The sequence below is a fragment of the Hyperolius riggenbachi genome, chromosome 7 (assembly GCF_040937935.1).
Source record: "Hyperolius riggenbachi isolate aHypRig1 chromosome 7, aHypRig1.pri, whole genome shotgun sequence".
In the NCBI taxonomy this organism is placed as follows: domain Eukaryota; kingdom Metazoa; phylum Chordata; class Amphibia; order Anura; family Hyperoliidae; genus Hyperolius; species Hyperolius riggenbachi.
In genome coordinates this window covers 94,254,815-94,275,416 of record NC_090652.1, presented here as the reverse complement: position 1 = coordinate 94,275,416, position 20,602 = coordinate 94,254,815, and the positions used below count along the sequence as shown (strand labels likewise).

The window sequence follows — 20,602 nt, the reverse complement described above, 5'->3', positions numbered from 1 at the left end:
TCCTTTTACAGTAAGGCCACGCCTCTCACGCTTGCGTCTACTGTAAGGCGTTCACGTGATTATTAACTCAGGGTTATGATTGGTTACGGCTGTTCTCTGCTTCAAGTGTGTCTTTCCGCCAGTGTTTAGTGTATGCAGCCAATGGTCGCAGGGTACTTAGTGATGCTAGCAAGTGATTTGCTAATTGAGCTAATCTCTGTATGGGCGGAAGTAGCCGTCTAGCATGGACACTGAAGGCGGTGAGTTGTTTATAGTAGAGTTATGCTGATCTAAATAGGCCTGTGTATATAGACTGTGATGGAACTGTAAGAACCAGCATTCCTTGTCTAGTAAGGCATGATGGGTAATGCTGTTGCTGCACTGATGGAGATATCTAGGGTTCCTTCTATGAAGCCACAACTACTTTGTAACCCTAGGATGGTATACTGTACACCAGAGATCTTCACAAAAGAAACAGCACTGTTGCAAACTACAGAGGCGGAAGAGTCTCAATCTTCTAACTGTAATATTAAATACTTAACGCAGGAAGAAGTGAAGGCAAGACTAAATAAATTAAAAATAGACAAGGCACCTGGCCCGGATGGCATGCATCCTCGGGTCCTAAGGGAATTAAGTTCAGTTATAGATAAACCCCTTTATCTTATCTTTTGTGACTCTCTTCCAACTGGCAGAGTCCCAGTGGATTGGCGTACAGCCCACGTTTTCCCATTATTTAAGAAGGGCAAAAAATCTGATCCAGGAAATTATAGACCTGTAAGTTTAACATCAGTTGTATGCAAACTATTTGAGGGGTTACTAAGAGATACTATACATGACTTCATAGTAGAAAATTATCTTATTTCTCAGCATCAACATGGGTTTACTAAAGACAGGTCCTGTTTGACTAACATGCTCAGCTTTTATGAGGTAGCGAATGCTAATATGGATATTGGGAATGCTGTAGATGTGATATACTTGGACTTTGCAAAGGCCTTCGACACTGTTCCCCACAAAAGTCTGGTGCAAAAGTTGAGGATGCAAGGACTGGGGAAGAGTCTGTGTTCATGGATAGGGAACTGGCTAATGGACAGAAAACAAAGAGTTGTGGTCAATGGATCGTACTCAAAATGGGAGACTGTTAGCAGTGGGGTCCCACAGGGGTCTGTTCTGGGTCCAGTGCTCTTCAATTTATTTATTAATGACCTAGTAGATGCAGTAGTGAGCAATGTTGCTATTTTTGCAGATGATACAAAATTGTGCAGAATCATCAACTCTCAGGAAGATAGTGTCATATTGCAACAGGATCTGGATAGGATGGCTATATGGGCACATACATGGCAGATGAAATTCAATGTTGACAAATGTAAGGTCATGCATTTTGGACGTACTAATGGTCTAGCATCATACAAAATAAATGGGATACAGTTGGGGACATCAAACTTGGAGAAGGACTTAGGAGTACTCATTGACAACAAGTTAAATAATCGTACTCAATGCCAAGCAGCTGCAGCTAAAGCTAACAAAATTTTGGGATGCATTAAAAGGGAAATAAAAACTCGAGATGCTAGCATAATATTGCCCCTGTTTAACTCTCTAGTAAGGCCACATCTGGAATATGGAATTCAGTTCTGGGCACCACATTACAAAAAAGATATTGCAGTTTTAGAGCAGGTGCAGAGACGAGCAACAAAATTGATGCGTGGGATGGACGGTCTCACTTATCGAGAAAGGTTAGATAAACTGGGTTTATTTAGTCTAGAGAAAAGACGCCTTAGAGGGGATCTAATTAGCATGTATAAATACATCAGAGGGCAATATAATACCTTGGCGGATGAGCTTTTTGTCCCTAGGCCTTCTCAAAGGACTAGAGGACATGATCTGCGCATGGAGGAAAAACGTTTTAACCATTTATTTAGGAAAGGGTTCTTTACAGTAAAAGTGATTAAGATGTGGAATGCATTGCCACAGGAAGTCGTTATGGCAAACTCTATACCTGCATTTAAAGGGGGCTTAGATGCTTTCCTTGCGTTGAAAGACATCCATGGCTACAATTACTAGGTAATGCCTAATGATGTTGATCCAGGGATTTTATCTGATTGCCATCTGGAGTCGGGAAGGAATTTTTCCCTTTAGGGGCTAATTGGACCATGCCTTGTAAGGGTTTTTTCGCCTTCCTCTGGATCAACAGGGATATGTGAGGGAGCAGGCTGGTGTTGTACTTTATACTGGTTGAACTCGATGGACGTATGTCTTTTTTCAACCAAAATAACTATGTAACTATGTAACTATAGCTCCCAACTGTCCCTTTTTCGGAGGGACAATCCCTCTTTGGGAGCCCTGTCCCTCTGTCCCTCTTTCCTCCTCATTTGTCCCCCTTTCAGGACTTTGTCCCTCTTTCTATGTAAATATATATATATATATATATATATATATTTCTCTACTAAAAAAATGTGTTTGCTTGACTCTGAACTTTATTCTCATCCTTTAAATTGATATATTACTAATTTTAAACTGTTTAATATGAAGGAAAATGAACCAGGATAGAAAGGACCAGTGTGGTTTGAGTTATAAAACAGCATATTTTCATATGAAATCTTTATGCTATGCGTGACTAGGGGTGTGGCAGGGGCATGGCTTAAGTGTCCCTCTTTCTCACCTCAAATAGTTGGGGGGTATGGAGATCCCCAACCCTATCCTCAATGGCCAGTAGCAGTGCATGCTTTGTTGAAATCCACAGTGGTAGTTAACCTACACTGAGGGCTGGTGCACACCAGAAGAGCTTTTCTGAGCACATTGGGCTCTATTCATAAAAAAATTGTGGTGAAAAAACTTGTGGAGGGAAATACCGCAGCGGTATTTTAGACTTCTGGGTGGTCATTCATAAAAATATTGGCAACTGCGATAGCAGAGCGGAGTTCTCCCACTGAAGGCTGGCGGTACGCTGTCGGAAGGCATGCGGAAACACTGAAGCCCTGAGTCCCTACGTGCGCTGCTCTCTCTGGGAGGTCTGTCACTTTCATGTAATCCGAACTCTTCTCGCTACATCCGAGCGAGGAAGTGGTATTTCCCGCCCGCATACCGCTTCCTCTAATCTTTATGAATGGACATTTTGTTACTTTTTCTAGATAAATCTAGAAAACCACCGCACAAGGCGGAAATTTCTCGCTCTGCTGGGGAACTGTAGCTTATCATGCGGAAACAGCTTTTATGAATGCACACTTTGCTAAATGGACGGGAAAGTCAGCTGTTTTGAGCGCTAAACTGGCGCAAAAAGTTTTATGAATAGAGGCCATTGTGATTTTAAAAGCTCCTGCTAATGTTATCCTATGTGTGTGCACACTGGAGCTATGTGATTTTGTAAAATTCCCCATAGCATTGCACTAGCAAGAGCTTTTAAAATCCCTACCATTTAAAAAGCTCTTGTAGTGTGCACCAGCTTTGAGTGGCCAAAAAATTGAATCGCGTCACTTTGCGTGCGCAAAAGTCCGCGAACGGCACTTCACGTGCTAACTGTTTAGCACACCCGTGCTAAACAGTTAGCACCGCTTTGTGAATCAAGCCCATAGTCCGCAGCAAGAGAAGGGCAACAACAACATGACAAATTACAGCTGAATTCAATGCAGGTGCATCACTAAGCATATCCCAGCGCACAACAAGATGGACTTTGAAATGGATGGGTTTTAGCAGCAGGAGACCCTCAAGAGTGCCTTTGGTATCACAGAAAAATAGGAAGATGCCAGTTGTTGGCCCTTGCCACCGTGTTCAATGGGTTTCAAATTTGTTTGAGGAACATCAATCAGAGTTTAACCTGCTTCCATCTCCAGCTCAGTCCCCTGACCTCGATCTGATTGAGCATTTGAGGGACAAAGTTGAAAGATCAATTTAAAGCTTGGAAATGCCACCATCCAATCTGACTGAACTAAAAGCTGCCATTATGTCAGCAGGGGGTCTCTAATTTTTTTGGCCACTCATACATTCTATATGCCAACTAAATGTGTGCATTTCTGGCATTTTTCTGTTTTTAAAGAGAACCCGAGGTGAGTTTGAAAAATCCTATTAGGACACAGAGGCACATTCTGCATACAATGCCCAGTCTCTGTGTCCTTACAGTGTCCCCCAGTCTCCCCTGTGCTCTGCTGTCTGTCATCGCCGCTTCCCCGCCTCTATAGTGCGGCTCCCTGCCTGTGTTCCTTCCCTCCCCGCCTCCGTAAGCCGATTGGAGGAAGCTTACGGAGGTGGGGAGGAATGTCCTACAGGCGGGGAGCCACGCTATAGAGGAGGTGGGGGAGCAGTGGTGACAGACAGCCTAATGGCCCATACTCACGGGCTACAATTGTCGCTGCAACACGCGCGTGAGTATGATGCGCAACACGGGCGCGCACCCCGAACCGTCGCTGCTGTCGCCAGGCGATTGGCACGATCAATCGCCTGGCGACAGTTGCCGCCGCAACTGTCGCTAGTCCGCGTGGGTATGCGGACTAGCGACAGCAACAAGCAGGGAATACCTTGAGTTTCCGGTGGGGGGAGGAACAACAGTTGCCAGGTCGCATCAGTTGCCAGGTCCCTCCGCCGTGTGTATGCGGAGGGACCTGGCGACGAGCTGTCGCCGGCCTGTCGCGCACACGCTCCCGCGTGCTAGCGACAGGCCACAAATGTAGCCCGTGAGTATGGGCCATTAAGTAAACAGTAGACAAAGAGAAAAACTCATTTAAAGGAGCAAAAGGTTCAAGCACACCTGAACCAGGGAAAAAAAAAACATATTCTGCCTCACATGGGGCTTCTTCCATGCCCCTATAATCTTTGAGGCCCCTCAGTTGTGCTGCTGTCACCCCCATTAAAAGCTTGACCCGGCTGGGTCACATGCTCTGTGTTATGCACCGCCTCAATCGCACTCCCAATGTGCACAGCAGATTTGGCCATGAGCATTCTTTGCATATGTGGTTCACAAAGAGAAGAGAAGGCTTGCACATGGGACAGAACATGCGAAGTAGCTGTGACCCAGCCAGGTCAAGCTTTTAATGTGGATGTGGACAGTAAAATGATGGAATCATAATCCTGCTGTAGAAGGGATTTGGGAATTCCCAACACATACAGTGGAAACTGGTATGAGAGATATTATTCCTTTGTGTTTTTAGACAGCGGTAATCTTGCTGGCGTGCAACACATCATCCTGGTGCTGTCAGGGAAAGGAGGAGTTGGCAAGAGTACCATCACCACAGAGATTGCTCTGGCACTGCAGCATGCTGGGAAAAAGGTTAGTGTGTCATTCCTGTGGTTTAAAACAGGAAGGCATTTTCAAACATTTGTTGATATTATTAAATTAACAGTTTAACCACTTAGGGACTGCATGCGCAGTACAGCCCGGCGGACGTCCGATGACGTCAGAGCGCCGGCGTGGGACGCAGAAGTACCAGGACTTGGAGCGCAGAAGATCCCGACCTGGCAGCCGGCCTGGCCAGGTCGGGACGGCCACCGGAGACCACCGGGAGCCTGCGGAGCGGCGGCGAGGGCACCTCCTGCCTGCCACGGGCTGGAGGAAGCCCCAGGTAAGTGGAAATTGATTATTATTTTTCCTCCACCCTCCCTGAACCTTCCCTTAATTTATTAATGGGTGGCTTCAAATCGGGAAACATGAGACTAACACAAGAAACTAAGTTTATACATTGGTTCAAAACTGTACAAGATGGTTTAACCTCCTGAGCGATAATCCCGAGCTGAGCTCGGGGTATATCGCGCAGGAGGATTTCTCAGGCCCTGGTGGGCCGATTTGCATAATTTTTTTTTTGTTACACGCAGCTAGCACTTTGCTAGCTGCGTGTAACTTCCGATCGCCGCCGCTCGCCGCCGATCCGCCGCCGCTCGCCGTGCCGTGCAGCCCCCCCCCCCTACCGACCCCTTGCGCAGCCTGGCCAATCAGTGCCAGGCAGCGCTGAGGGGTGGATCGGGACTCCCTCTGACGTCACGACGTCCATGACGTCGGTGACGTCATCCCGCCCCGTCGCCATGGCGACCGGGGAAGCCCAGCAGGAAATCCCGTTCTGAACGGGATTTCCTGCTTACTCTGATCGCCGAAGGCGATCGGAGTGGGTGGGGGGATGCCGCTGCGCTGCGGCTATCATGTAGCGAGCCCTGGGCTCGCTACATGATTTAAAAAATAAAAAAATTTAAAAAATAGTGCTGCGCCACCTCCTGGACGATATAATTGTATCGCCCAGAGGGTTAAACAAGGACTCCAACTTCTTGTGCTGGTACGATGGGTTTTAAATGCCACAGTTCTTTTAATTTTTCTATCTTTTCATTCATTTTTGTGCCATATGCTGTGTAAGATGGAATTCACTGTCACTATTCATTTTATTTGCTTTCAGGTGCTGGCTTTAAATGCCACAATTCTCTTAAGCTTAGAATTAATGGTGCATGTAACCAGGCCAGTTACCATTTGAATTAGGAATTTACGATGTCTCCCCATCACCAGAGTCTGCTTCATGTCATGTTGAGGATTCTATTGATCTTATCAATTTAGATAGGATGCCTGGGAAAGCCTCCTCAGTAACAGTTAAAGAGACTCCGTAACAAAAATTGCATCCTGTTTTTTATCATCCTACAAGTTCAAAAAGCTATTCTAATGTGTTCTGGCTTACTTCAGCACTTTATACTATCACTGTCTCTGTAATAAATCAATGTATCTTTCCCCTGTCAGACTTGTCGGCCTGTGTCTGGAAGGCTGCCAAGTTCTTCAGTGTTGTGGTTCTGCTATGAACATCCTCTTCCAGGCCCCTCTATGCACACTGCCTGTGTGTTATTTAGGATTAGAGCAGCTTCTCTCTTCTCTCTTATATTTTACAAGCTGGATAAATCGTCATCTGAGCTGGCTGGGCTTTCACATACTGAAGAATTACAGACAAGGGCAAAGCTGTTTGCAGGAAGAAAAGAGCAGCCTGAAACTTCAGTGCATGGGGGAAACAAACACACAAATGATCTCTTGAGATTCAAAAGGAAGGCTGTATACAGCCTGCTTGTGTATGGATGTATTTTCTGTACATCAATCTACTTCCTGTTTTGGTGGCCATTTTGTTTGTTTATAAACAAACTTTTTAAAACTGTTTTTAACCACTTTTAATGCGGCGGGGAGCGGCGAAATTGTGACAGAGCGTAATAGGAGATGTCCCCTAACGCACTGGTATGTTTACGTTTGTGCGATTTTAACAATACAGATTCTCTTTAAGGCATCTAATTACATTTATGTTTGCTAAAGAATGTTTCTCCTCTGTATGTCAGTGTATATAAGCTGTGTTTTTCAGTTCTGGTCAGGAACCAGTCCGACGAAGGCTTTTTATAAGTCGAAAGCTCACTGTTTATCCATCTCTAAGTTAGCCAATAAATGGTATCCTGATTCAAAACTTCTTGTTTGAACCTTCCCTTTAAGGGTAAACCGAAAACGGCTGCACTACCCAACTGGAAACGTAGCATTAAGGCTGGTTTTACACTTAAATGGTGTGGCAATCGCTTAGCAAGGGAGCCTTTCATCATATCCAGGCACCGCAGAAATCAGTCTTTATATGATCCTGCACCACGGTGCGGCAATAGGGTCATATGCACATCCCCTTCCCCTCTGCTCAGTGACGTACTCCCTGCCCAGTACAGTTTTAAGTTTCCAGTCATTCTGCTAAACACCGTGCTCCCGTCATGCACAATCACTTGCATTACTGCATGGTTCGTGCAGTAGACACGGTTCATGCAGTAATGCGCTGCAGACTTTGTGATGGCATTGCAGCATCTGGATACTTCCATCGCTCCGCGTCGCATCTGGTCCACTAGTGCAGGAACTAGTTCTAGACAACGGCTTTAATTTGCACTTGTTTGCAAACAATTCTGTAATGCATACATCTGAGTTGAGGGTTTTGTTTTGTTAGGAGTGTATGAAGTGTGATCCTACACTAGGCCAGCTGCCTCCACACTGTGTCCATGGTCCAGAGACCCCTGCAACAAGGTTGAGCACTGTTCCTTAAAGTAACTGTGCCTGCTGGCTTGTGGAGCAGAGTGGCGTGTCAGCAGCGCTGGTGCAGTGATGCTTCCTGTGTCTCAAGGCACCACTAAATGACATCATAGATATGAGACAGGGATTGCGACACAGGAAGCATCCCCATACACTGCACCAGTGCTGCTGCTGACATGCCAGCTCACTCCACAAGCCGGTAGACACAGGTAGTTTTGGGAACAGAGCTTACTATGTTGCTGGGGTCTGTGGGGCACAGACACAGCGGGAAAGCAGCTAGCAAATGTAGGATTACTGCTGCACGATACATAAACTCCACTGCCGGCTCCATGATCATTCTGTTCCACAAACCCACACTGTGAGGGACTCGTATACAGTATAAGACAAAGGGGTAACTTTTCAACACTTTTTTTGTGCTGAAAAATGTGGCTTATACACAAGTACTGTATATATGGTGTTTGCATCTCAATGATCATCCATAATTATGATGTCTAACCCGAGGCCGTGGTATGAGTTTTGGGGATGTGTAATTAAGATCATACAACTTGTCATCTGATAAAGGCAAGATATGTTGTGGATTTTAATATCTGTTTACTATATAAAAACCCTTAAAGATTATATCTGGCTGGATGTTCATGCAAGTTGTGATATGAACACTTTCATTGTGACCTTGTGTGTGTGATTTTTCTTCTCCATAGGTTGGGATATTGGATGTAGACCTTTGTGGGCCCAGTATACCTCGCATGCTGAATGTTCACAATAAAGATGTCCATCAGTGTGACAGTGGCTGGGTGCCTGTCTATGTGGACCAAGAGAAGAACATCTCACTGATGTCTATTGGCTTTCTGCTGGAGCGACCTGATGATGCTGTGGTGTGGCGAGGACCCAAGAAGAACGGTATGGTGGAATTATGATGTAGCATCAGTTAGCCATATAGTATGTTTGGCCCAAAAAAAAAATGGTCTAGTGCGCGCACGCACGCACACACACACACACACACACACGTGTCAAGTGTGTGTATGATAGATTTATAGTACCAATAAGCCTGGTTTCAGTTTGGGACTATCAATGTGATGCAAATAATTCTGAGTTCATGCAGGATTATGAAAATTCTGTATGCAAATGTATGCAGCTGGAAAATGGACCAATCAAATTACACCTTGGTCCATTTCCAAGATCCACAAATTTGCATTCAACATTTACATAGTCCTGCATCTACTCAGAATTATTTGCATCTCGCTGACCATCCCTAGTTTCAGCCGCTTAATCTCACATCTTTGGCAGTTGATTCCATCTCCTCAGGGTCCTGTCTGTGTGTCTTCGGGGAACTTGCTGCTGAAACCATCCAGCCTTATTCTGGTTCCCACTCTTCATTACTAATATGCAACTGAAGCAATGTCTCAAATTTGATTCAATTTTCCTAGTTTTGATTAATCTTCCATGGGAAAATAGGGAGTCACTGACTGTGGCCACATGATCACACATAATATTAGCCTGAGAGCCAAGGTTGTGGAGTTGGTACAAAAATCATACGACTCTGACTCCTCAGTTTATGAAACCTCCGACTCCAGGTACCCAAAAATTGCTCCGACTCCTTAGCTCCAACTCCACAGCCCTGCTGAGAGCTTTTTTAAAATTGTACAATGCAATTATTTTTTTGCATTCAGGACACAACAGGTTTTTAAGTAAAGCAAATAATGTAAAGTCCATTAAAACCCCATTCAACAAGGCAAATTATAATAGAAATAAGGATAATTTATCTAAACAGTTTATAGAAGCAGTGGTGGACAGAATACTGCTACTGTCACGACCAGCCATATGATGTCTTTTTGAATTGGCATGTACAAATTCTCTTCTCTTTTAGCTCTTATAAAGCAGTTTGTCAGTGATGTAGCCTGGGGCGAACTGGACTTCCTCATTGTGGACACCCCACCAGGGACTTCAGACGAGCATATATCCACTGTGGATGCCCTGAAGCCTTTCAATCCCATGGGAGCTGTGCTAGTCACTACACCACAGGTGCTTTATTCTAAGCATTTATAACTTTGAACAAATCTTAAAAGTCGTGTTTGAATTTTGAAGAGGGAATTATGGAGCAGTGTAAACTGATATCTCTCATGGATTTTGGTAACTTTGCATTCCATTTTTCAAAATGCATCATTTTCTTTTATTATGCATTTGAAGAGCTTTGCACATTGTATTGAATTCAATGGGAAGCTGTGACCAAACGAACGTTATACACAAATAATGCACATGAAATGCCAATTTGGTTGAAAATGAAGATACTCAAATGTACTGAATTCAAATTTCAAACCATTGACGTGGCAGATCACCATTTCTCTGGCATCTGATTCTCTTACCTCAAATAGTTTCCTGTGTACCTCTGTATTAGTTATAATAAAAGTAAAAAAAGTAGCATACAATTGCTTGCTTGTGAAACAGGCAGTATGTGCAGTACATAGCCCACGGTTGCATCAGTCACCGAGTTCAACTATCGTTCTCTCCTCTGCAACAAGTGCTGTCATTATGTGCACTCTGTATTGTGCTGAGTGTTTCACATGTACATATTTCCCTTATAGCAAGTCACGCTTTAATGTCTCCCCAAGCAGGTGCTGTCATTATGTCTGACAAGTGTAGGATCGATCCTCCACACCAGAAATGCCTGCTGTGCCACACCCACCTCCACACCCTTCTTCTATATGAAGGGTGGTGCACTATTTCACTATTTTGAGTATATTTACCTGATATTGCAGCACCTTGAGCTGTTACCCTCTTGGTGCATGTTTAGCCAGCTGTTCCACCCCACCCAAGCACTGGTGGGATAGAAGGGGGTAATATACGGTAGCACTCTCCAGTGCAAACTCTGCATGGAGGGAATGCATCCCAGAGACCACGGTGGGCTCTGGAGAACTGGCAGCAGGTTATTTTATTATTTTTCATAGGCCCACACGTTTAGCCAGACCTGCCAATAGAGGACATACAGTGGCTTGCAAAAGTATTCGGCCCCCTTGAAGTTTTCCACATTTTGTCCCATTACTGCCACAAATATGAATCAATTGTATTGGAATTCCACGTGAAAGACCAATACAAAGTGGTGTACACGTGAGAAGTGGAACGAAAATCATACATGATTCCAAACATTTTTTACAAATAAATAGCTGCAAAGTGGGGTGTGCGTAATTATTCAGCCCCCTTTGGTCTGAGTGCAGTCAGTTGCCCATAGACATTGCCTGATGAGTGCTAATGACTAAATAGAGTGCACCTGTGTGTAATCTAATGTCAGTACAAATACAGCTGCTCTGTGATGGCCTCAGAGGTTGTCTAAGAGAATATTGGGAGCAACAACACCATGAAGTCCAAAGAACACACCAGGCAGGTCAGGGATACAGTTATTGAGAAATTTAAAACAGGCTTAGGCTACAAAAAGATTCCCAAAGCCTTGAACATCCCACGGAGCACTGTTCAATCGATCATTCAGAAATGGAAGGAGTATGGCACAACTGTAAACCTACCAAGACAAGGCCGTCCACTTAAACTCACAGGCCGAACAAGGCGAGCGCTGGTCAGAAATGCAGTCAAGAGGCCCATGGTGACTCTGGACGAGCTGCAGAGATCTACAGCTCAGATGGGGGAATCAGTCCATAGGACAACTATTAGTCGTGCACTGCACAAAGTCGGCATTTATGGAAGAGTGGCAAGAAGAAAGCCATTGTTAACAGAAAAGCATAAGAAGTCCCGTTTGCAGTTTGCCGCAAGCCAAGTGGGGGACACAGCAAACATATAGAAGAAGGTGCCCTGGTCAGATGAGACCAAAATGAAGCTTTTTGGCCGAAATGCAAAACTCTATGTGTGTCGGAAGACTAACACTGCACATCACTCTGAACACACCATCCCCACTGTCAAATATGGTGGTGGCAGCATCATGCTCTGGGGGTGCTTCTCTTCAGCAGGGACAGGGAAGCTGGTCAGAGTTGATGGGAAGATGGATGGAGCCAAATACAGGGCAATTTTGGAAGAAAACGTCTTGGAGACTGCAAAAGACTTGAGACTGGGGCGGAGGTTCACCTTCCAGCAGGACAACGACCCTAAACATAAAGCCAGGGCAACCATGGAATGGTTTAAAACAAAACATATCCATGTGTTAGAATGGCCCAGTCAAAGTCCAGATCTAAATCCAATCGAGAATCTGTGGCAAGATCTGAAAACTGCTGTTCACAAACGTTGTCCATCTAATCTGACTGAGTTGGAGCTGTTTTGCAAAGAAGAATGGGCGAGGATTTTAGTCTCTAGATGTGCAAAGCTGGTAGAGACCTACCCTAACAGACTGGCAGCTGTAATTGCAGCAAAAGGTGGTTCTATAAAGTATTGACTCGGGGGCTGAATAATTTCGCACACCCCTCTTTGCAGTTATTTATTTGTAAAAAAAAAAATTGGAATCATGTATGATTTTCTTTCCACTTCTCACGTGTACACCACTTTGTATTGGTCTTTCACATGGAATTCCAATAAAATTGATTCATATTTGTGGCAGCAATGTGACAAAATGTGGAAATCTTCAAGGGGGCCGAATACTTTTGCAAGCCACTGTAGGAGAGTGTAAAGGGTAGTATGGTCATGTCTAGGAGAACTCGTGGAGAAGCATGTGATGAGTGTGGTCAGATGATAGATATATAAGGGGTGATTCACACTGGGGTGCTGTGCAAATGTATCCCTATGGGATCATTCTTACTGTAGCATTTGTGACTTGCATAAATCGCAAACTCGCTGCATGCAGCAATTTGTGGGACGATCAGGATGTGATTCTTGTGTTCTTGAACGGGGATCGCAAATTGTGTCAAAAAAACAAAATTTTGTGCCGCAAAATCACAATTGAGTGTGAACCAGCCCTAAGGGCCCTTTTCCACCAGCACGTTTGCGCTGGCTGAATCGCAAAAACGCAAACCGCTAGCGATTTTACAATTGCTACGGTTTGCTTTTTAACATAGGAATCGCGGTAGGTCATTTCCACTACCGCGATTCGTTTTTGCCAGGAACGCGAATGCGCGGCGGAGCGATATTTGCCGCGATTTTGCTATGCAGTGCATAGCAAAATCGCGGCCGCGAACGTCGGGGAATCGCCGGTAATTGCGATTCAGCAATCGCTAGCGTTCAGCGTGAACGCTAGCGATTGCTAGTGGAAAAGGGCCCTAAGTCTCTGATTTGCTAGTCATGATCATGTGATTACAGCAAATCAGAGTTTTGCAAATCTATCAGCTACTCAAACAAATCACATGCTTTTCCACAAATTCTTCTAGACATGACCATCATCAGTAGAAGGCCTTGAGGGAGGAAAGAAAGGAAGAAGTCGCCCCCTTGCCTTGCCTGCTGCACACTGCTCTACTCTGTATACTGAATAACCCAGATATTCATAATTACCCTGACCTCATGGTATACTTGGTCTTGCAGGCTGTCTCCATCGGTGATGTCAGGCGGGAGCTGACCTTCTGTAAGAAGCTGGGGCTTCCAGTCATTGGAATAGTAGAGAACATGAGTGGCTTTGTTTGTCCACATTGTTCGGTGAGTTGAAGAACAGGTTCTCAGTGCTGATAATCCGGTTTGACAGGAAGGGGGCAATTGCTATATTTTTTTTTTTTTTTATAATTTTTTTTTTTTTTATAATTTTTTTTTTTTTTTTTTTTACAGTGTGTTGTTAGTGTTTACCGTAATTCTGGAATGTTGTCACAGTGCTTTTTTTTTTTTTTTTTTTTTTTTTTTTAATGAATATATTGAATACACAAGCATTATTACCTTTGAGGGTCTTCATGATTTGAGAATTATATAGTAGCAATTCAAAGCACAATTAAGGCAAATATAAAAAGCAGCCCGGCATATCGCAAAGTTACTGTAAGAACATTTCTTAAAGCAGCAGGGACAGCCATATTATCCCAGGAAAAAAACACATATATATGTAGATAAATACTCGTTCTACTTAACATATGTATTGTACTGCCCACATTTTTATTTCAGTGATTTTTATATAGTAAATAAAGAGAAAACTGTTCCTGGCATTTTCTATTTTTATTCCTTCTGACTAAAGCCAATCCTGTTGTCATTTTCTCCCTTACACTTTTTTCTTTTTTTCTCCTAGAAACTGCACTGTCATATCTAGCTTGCTTTGTAAACACGTGAGCACAGCATATATTTTTTTTTCAGCAGCTTGTTTCTCTTTTCAGTCTTGTGTCACACTGAACTGGCCTCAGCCAATCAGTGAGGAGCAGGAATGTTTGAGGGGTGATGACAAGCTTCCTGCTTGTAATAAATGTACTAAATAGAGCCAGGCTGACTGAGATAAGAGTTATTACAGGAGAAATATTTCTGATTAGAGTGCTTGCAGTGCAGGGTCAGGTTGCAGGCTGCATACTAAACACAGAGCAGTGGGTAAATGGAATTTGATTTTATTGCTGACAATCGCGCTTTAACAAGCTTTAACTTTTAGAATTCTATAAAGCATTCTATCCATAGAAAACTTGAGAGGTTTGATTGCACTCATTGGCCTTAATTCACTAAGATCATGCTGGAGATAATAAGGCAAGAGATAACTTACCTTCACACAGTGAGAGAGTTATCTTATCTCTTCATTCCTTACGTTACCTCCTCTGTAGTTAATTTACCTCCTCTGTAGTTATTTTCACACGCAGTTAATTAACAGCTTGTCTTTAACTCTAGAGTTATTTTAAAGATTGGAGACTTAACTTAAAGACAGAAGAGTTAACTTTAGGTTTGCCTGAGGTAAAATGTTTCCTGAATACTACATGCCTTATCACCATGGTAACAACTCTAGAAGAGTTATTAAAGACAGGAGATAAGCTTAGTGAATTGAGGCCATTGTCCTGCTGCACAGCTGGGTACTGGGCATTATATAAGCACAGCTAATATACCAATTAGAAGTGTATCATGGAGTTCTATAGTATTCTATGGTGAATGCATCTGAATACAGCAGAGGAAGTGCAGCATGATCACGTCCAATGACTTTAGGAAGCCCATAGACAGCAACTTTAACCACTTCTCAACCACAGGGTTTTTCAGCTAAATACCACAGCAATTTTAACATTTCAGGGAGGCAAGGGTTAATGGGGGTATAATTTGAAAAAAAAAAAAAAAAACCTCACTGATGCTGATCACTCACTAATGCTGTGTTTATCTGAGATCCTCTCAATAGTGATCTCAGTAAGGCCCAGTGCACACTGGGCAGATCCGCCGGCCGCATCCGCCTGAAAATCCACATGGCTAATGTATCTCTTGCTGCACGTTTGCGGTTTGCTTAAAACCTCAAACCGCCGGTGTGCACCAGCCCATAGAGATACATTAGCCACGCGCATGCGGCTGGCGGATCGCATCAAGATCCGCCCGGTGCGCACTGGGACTAAACTCTGTTATCCGCACCCAAAACTGCTAGCGTTTTGTGGATCTGCTAGCGGTTTTGGTGTGCACTGGGCCTGACTGTAACAGCATAGTGACTGATACAATGTTTACACACATTCTGAATGAATGAGCACTGTCGTTGGCTTTGGCAGTGCTCATTCAAACTTGCAAGCACTTTGATTGGCTTTGTGAACACATGTTCACATCAGCCAATCACGGACCACCAGGGGCCCGACGCGTATGCGTATCCGCGTGCACGCGATCACGCACAGCAGGAAAATAAACAGGAGTTGCTTATTTACGCCCCTGTGACTCGGGTAAATTTTAAAGGGGCGTAGATAAGCGTGGCAGAGGTTGCTAAGTGGTTAAAGGAGAATAAGCAAGCTACTGTATTTGCTGATGGTTCTGGGTATGGTATGAACCTAATACCTCAGTTTTACTCCCCAACAATGCATGTTTTGCAGGCAACCTCCACCTGTGCATATGTGAGGTTGCCTGCAAAACATGCACCGTTGGGGAGTTACGAGGACAAGTTTAATGGTGTGTACACACTTGAAAGATAAATTAAAGATATCAGACCAATTTTACCCCCTTCCATGTAGTATGAGAGCCAAACTACACAGTCTTTTCTATGGAGCTGAACTCCCCATCAGATAGAAATCTTTGCAAGATGCTGCACACAAAGATGCTGTACACATTCAAAAGATCAGTATCTGCAAAAGATCTGTTCCTGCAAAATGCATTCATAGTCTATGATATCTGCAGATCCTCATACACACCTCGTTTAACAGACTTCTTCTGCATATCTGACAATCATCTGCAGATCTAAAATCCATCCTGGTGGATCTGATCTGCAGATGAATGTCTGTTAAACAAGGCGTGTATGAGGATCTGCAGATCTAGACTATGAATGCATTTTGCAGGAACGGATCTTTTGCAGGAACAGATCTTTTGCAGATACTGATCTTTTGAATGTGTACAGCAGGGGTCTCAAACTCCCAGCCCGCGGGCCATTTGCGGCCCTCAATACAATATTTTGTGGCCCTCGCTGGCAAAAGCTTCCTTATAGTTCGCTTCAGTGCTCTCAAGTAATCCGCCGCATCCCCGCCACTAAACGAGGGCTGCAGAGCCCCCAAATCGCCCGGGGGGGGGGGGCAATCCGCCGGCATTTCCTGGAAGGGGCAGAGCTTTCGGCTTCAGCTCTGCCCCTCCTGACCTCAATCGCCGCCTCTCCCCGCCCCTCTCTGTGAAGGAAGAGTGAGAGGGGCGGGCAGAGGCGGCGATGCGCCGCTATTGTGAAATTCCTTATGCGGCCCAGCCTCATCCTGACTTTGCCTCCTGCGGCCCCCAGGTAAATTGAGTTTGAGACCCCTGGTGTACAGCATCTTTGTGTACAGCATCTTGCAAAGAGTTTTATCTGATGGGGAGTACAGCTCCATAGAAAAGACTGTGTAGTTTGGCTCTCATACTACATGGAAGGGGGTAAAATTGGTCTGATATCTTTCATTTATCTTTCAAGTGTGTACACACCATAGGAAACACTGGTTTACCTTTTATCCAGAGTAGCAATGCCACTAGATTGAGTCCTTCTTGAAAGATTACTTGAAATAAGTTGAGACATGAGGAGATAATCATGTTGCACTCTGCATACATTTTCCTGTATGCAGATTTTTGCATTTTTTCCTTCGGTTGTTAACGCAGAAATTTGTATGCGGCTATCAATCATTGTGTGGGAAACAGATGCATGGTGCAGAAATCTGCAGCATGCAATCCATATTTTTTTCTGCATCACACCGCAATTGCAAATTCACATTCAATGTAAATGACTTCATTGACATGCATTTGTTTCAGTTTCTATGCAAATAATCGCATTTCGAATTCACTCTTAGTAAAAACAGGTCCTTTAGAAGAGCAGTTATCTGTATGCTAATGAAGTAGTAGAAAAGCAAGTCCAATACCAAGCTGTTCTCTGGAAGAATTAATGAAAGCAAATTTGTTTTATCTGGATGAGCAAACACTGATGATAACAAGAGAGAGAAAAGTTTAAGGGCATATTTCCACTCGGTGTCCCCAAGCCGTTAATGATTCAGCCATGGCACCCGTACTGCTGCGAAGCCACAGACCGACTCGATTATCCGTACCATGCACAGTTATAGGGATTCGGGTGCGTGCTGCAGGAAACTACAGCATGCCATCTAGAATTGAAACGCAGTGCTATTTGAACGGCAGCCCAGTGCAGCTTTCGGCAGCGTTTCCCTGCTCGACTCCCCTGCGGGGAAATGCTGCATGTTTAAGCTGCATTCGACCCTAGTGGAAGCGGGCCTTAAATCTTCATCTTTTTTTGGGCAGCTGAAAGAACCAGATTGAGCTTCACACTGAAATATCTGCTGTGCAAACTTCAGAGATCAAATGTAACAACTTACATTTGAAATGGGGAAACTAAAACTGAAAAGAGGTCCTTTGTTTTCTGTTGCTGCTATACATACTTCAGGTTTGATTTAAAATGAGCCTGTTGTATTTCTGGACAATATGAAAAGGTATTCACAATTAGCACTCTTGCTAAAACTACACACACATGCTATACTGTGGCCACCCAATGTCTCCTAAAGAGCCCCACTCACTGGAAGCCGCTCCGTCATGCACTGCCCCAGGTATATATTTTTAATAACCCCCCCTCCCCACCCGTTTCAGGTTCCCTTTATGATAATAAAATAAACACCACTAGGCTAGTGCTGACTAGCTCAACACTAACCATTTAATTTTTCTCGGCCTCAGTACTGGGCTAAAACAGCAGTTGGCGAGTTTTCAAATGTTTGTAAGAACAATATCTAAAGATTTAAACTTATCTTTAAAGGTAAGCCTTTAAATGACGTTACTCCTATGGCTTTGCTATAAGCTGTGCTGCTTCTGTATCTGACCTTAGTTGTACTTTCACAAAGATAAAAAGCTGTAATGCCTGGTACACACTGGTCCAATAGATGACTTTTGACAGGTCCAATCTGATTTCCGATCGTTTTTCTGATCACTTCTATACAAAAACGATTGGAAATCAGATCGGACCTGTCGGAAGTTATCTAATGGACCATCTATCTGTCAAGAAATTGCATAGTGTATCCAAGGCATCAGACTGCATTACAAGGTATTAAACTCAGCTGTATGTCTGTTCTGTCCAGGAATGTACAAACATTTTCTCCAGCGGTGGTGGTGAAGAGCTAGCCAAGCATGCCGGAGTGCCTTTTCTGGGTAACCAAAATAAAATACACATAAAATGGCTTCTTTGTTGGCAAAAGCCCTTGCATAATTTTATTTTTGTCTTTCAGGGCATGTTCCTCTTGATCCCAGCCTGACCCAAAGCCTTGAACAAGGCAAGGACTTCCTTCAGGAATTTCCTCACAGTGCGGCGTACACCTCCATTCAGAGCATCAGCCAGCAGATTCTGGACAGAGCAGCCAAAGTGTCCTCTTGACCCTGAGAATGCCACGTCCACTGGAGAGACTATGCATTGCTTCTGAGTGACCCGGATACATCACTTCTGGGGACCTGTCATGTCACTACTGATATGACACTGATTGGAGGCCTGATTTATAGCACTAAAGTTCTGCCAAGCAGGGGAACTCGTGTGAGTGTTGTGATGTGGCTAAAGGTTGCAACCCTCACCTGCGTGATTAGTTTGTTCTATTCATTTGTCTGCACCCATCTATTGTTTTTTTTTTAATAAATAGAATGTGTTGGATATGGTAATTGAGATGCTAATCATTTTGATGCAGATTATATGTTCAAGCACACCTGAGACCCCTTGCACATATAGCGTTTTGGGTTACAGTACTCTCCCCTGCCGCAGCTTGTAACATTGATATTAATGAAATGGGCAACGGAAGTAGCCCGGGTGATGCAGAAGCTGCAGCGCGTTGCAGAGCAGTACAAACTGTAGCACATAACACATGAGTCCATGGAAGTTAATGGCACCACAGACAATCTTTAAGATTGTTGTGGTAGCAGGGCGAATGTTCAGATCGGGGGAATTGCCATGACATACTTCCTGTCAGGCAGGAAGTATGTCACTGTGCGGGGGCGGGGCCATGCAGATTTTCCTGTCAGCGCAGTTTGCTGCAAGGAACAATCTGCATGCAATGGTGCTGTGCTATGTGCACTGTGGTAGGCTCTTCTGCCATGCACAATTGGTACTGTAGTGAGAGGGTTATGAAGGCTGACATATTTATTTTTTAAAACAATACCTGTTGCCCAGCAGGTCAAACATCTGACCTGTTCAGGGTCAATGGTTAAAAGTATCAGAGGCAGAGGATCAGCAGGACAGCCAGGCAATTGGTATTCTTTAAGGCCTGGAACACACAAGAGGAGTTTTTCTGAGCGTTTTGAGTTTTTAAATCTGCTGCTAATGTTATCCTATGTGTCTGTGCACACTGGAGCAATGAGGTTTTGTAAAAAAAAACCATAGCATTACATTGGGAAGAGCTTTTAGAGGTTTCAAAAGCTCTTCCCAATGCAATGCTATGGGGTTTTTTACAAAACCTCATTGCTCCAGTGTGCACAGACACATAGGATAACATTAGCAGCAGATTTAAAAACTCAAACCGCTCAGAAAAACTCCTCTGGTGTGTTCCAGGCCTAAAAGGGTATAAATATGACAGCCTTCATATCCCTCTCTTTTCAGTTTCCATTTAAATTTATACAGTTTGGAATTGGTCCAGTCAGTTCTGTAGCATACACCAGGGCTTTCCAACCCTTTCCTTAAAGGAGATCTTTAGCCTAAACAAACATACTGTCATTAAGTTACATTAGTTATGTTAATTAAAATTATGAAGCAAAAGTGGAGGGCGCTTGGGAGGATAGCAGTAAATGGTTATCACCCGCTGCTCAACAGTATATTGGGGATCCCATTCCCCCCAATACAAATAGTAGTAAAGTTTGTACTTAAACAAGTAGCGCTGGGAATAGTAAGTAATAAATTATAAAATGTCTTTATTAAATCTCTCAAAAAGTACATACATATGACTGCACAGCGTGTCATGTGACTAGTCACATGACGCCGAAGAAGACAGAAGCCTCTACCGCCAGCTGCTACAGAAGATTAGGCATGTATAAACCCTCCCTCACCCATCCCCCCCGGCTGCTGCACCCTCCCGTCGTTTAGATACGCGTCGGCCCATGCCCCCATCCCCCATGGAACGGTCCGTTTCTTCACTAGTGTGAAGAAACGTTCCATTGCCC

At 44.0% G+C, this 20,602-nt stretch overlaps 1 protein-coding gene across 2 annotated transcripts; it reads left to right on the top strand.

The window, feature by feature from the left end:
- Window positions 1-94: 94 nt before the first annotated feature.
- Window positions 95-19,114, top strand: NUBP2 (NUBP iron-sulfur cluster assembly factor 2, cytosolic). 2 transcript variants are annotated; one of them, XM_068246740.1, is made up of 7 exons: window positions 97-239; window positions 5,115-5,233; window positions 8,671-8,869; window positions 9,837-9,991; window positions 13,418-13,528; window positions 18,547-18,616; window positions 18,694-19,114. In XM_068246740.1, the coding sequence occupies exons 1-7, from the start codon at window positions 224-226 to the stop codon at window positions 18,837-18,839; spliced, it is 816 nt and encodes a 271-aa protein (XP_068102841.1). In that variant the 5' UTR covers window positions 97-223; the 3' UTR covers window positions 18,840-19,114. The 2 variants fall into 2 exon arrangements, with proteins under 2 accessions (XP_068102842.1, XP_068102841.1); XM_068246741.1 differs by lacking the exon at window positions 18,547-18,616 and having other exon boundaries at window positions 95-239; window positions 18,694-18,813.
- The last annotated feature ends 1,488 nt before the right edge of the window (window positions 19,115-20,602 follow it).

Excerpts from the sequence above, each read along its gene's own strand:
- NUBP2 (XM_068246740.1), top strand. Across the intron at positions 9,992-13,417 it reads TGCTAGTCACTACACCACAG|GCTGTCTCCATCGGTGATGT; the intron begins GTGCTTTATTCT and ends TTGGTCTTGCAG. Across the intron at positions 13,529-18,546 it reads TTGTTTGTCCACATTGTTCG|GAATGTACAAACATTTTCTC; the intron begins GTGAGTTGAAGA and ends TGTTCTGTCCAG.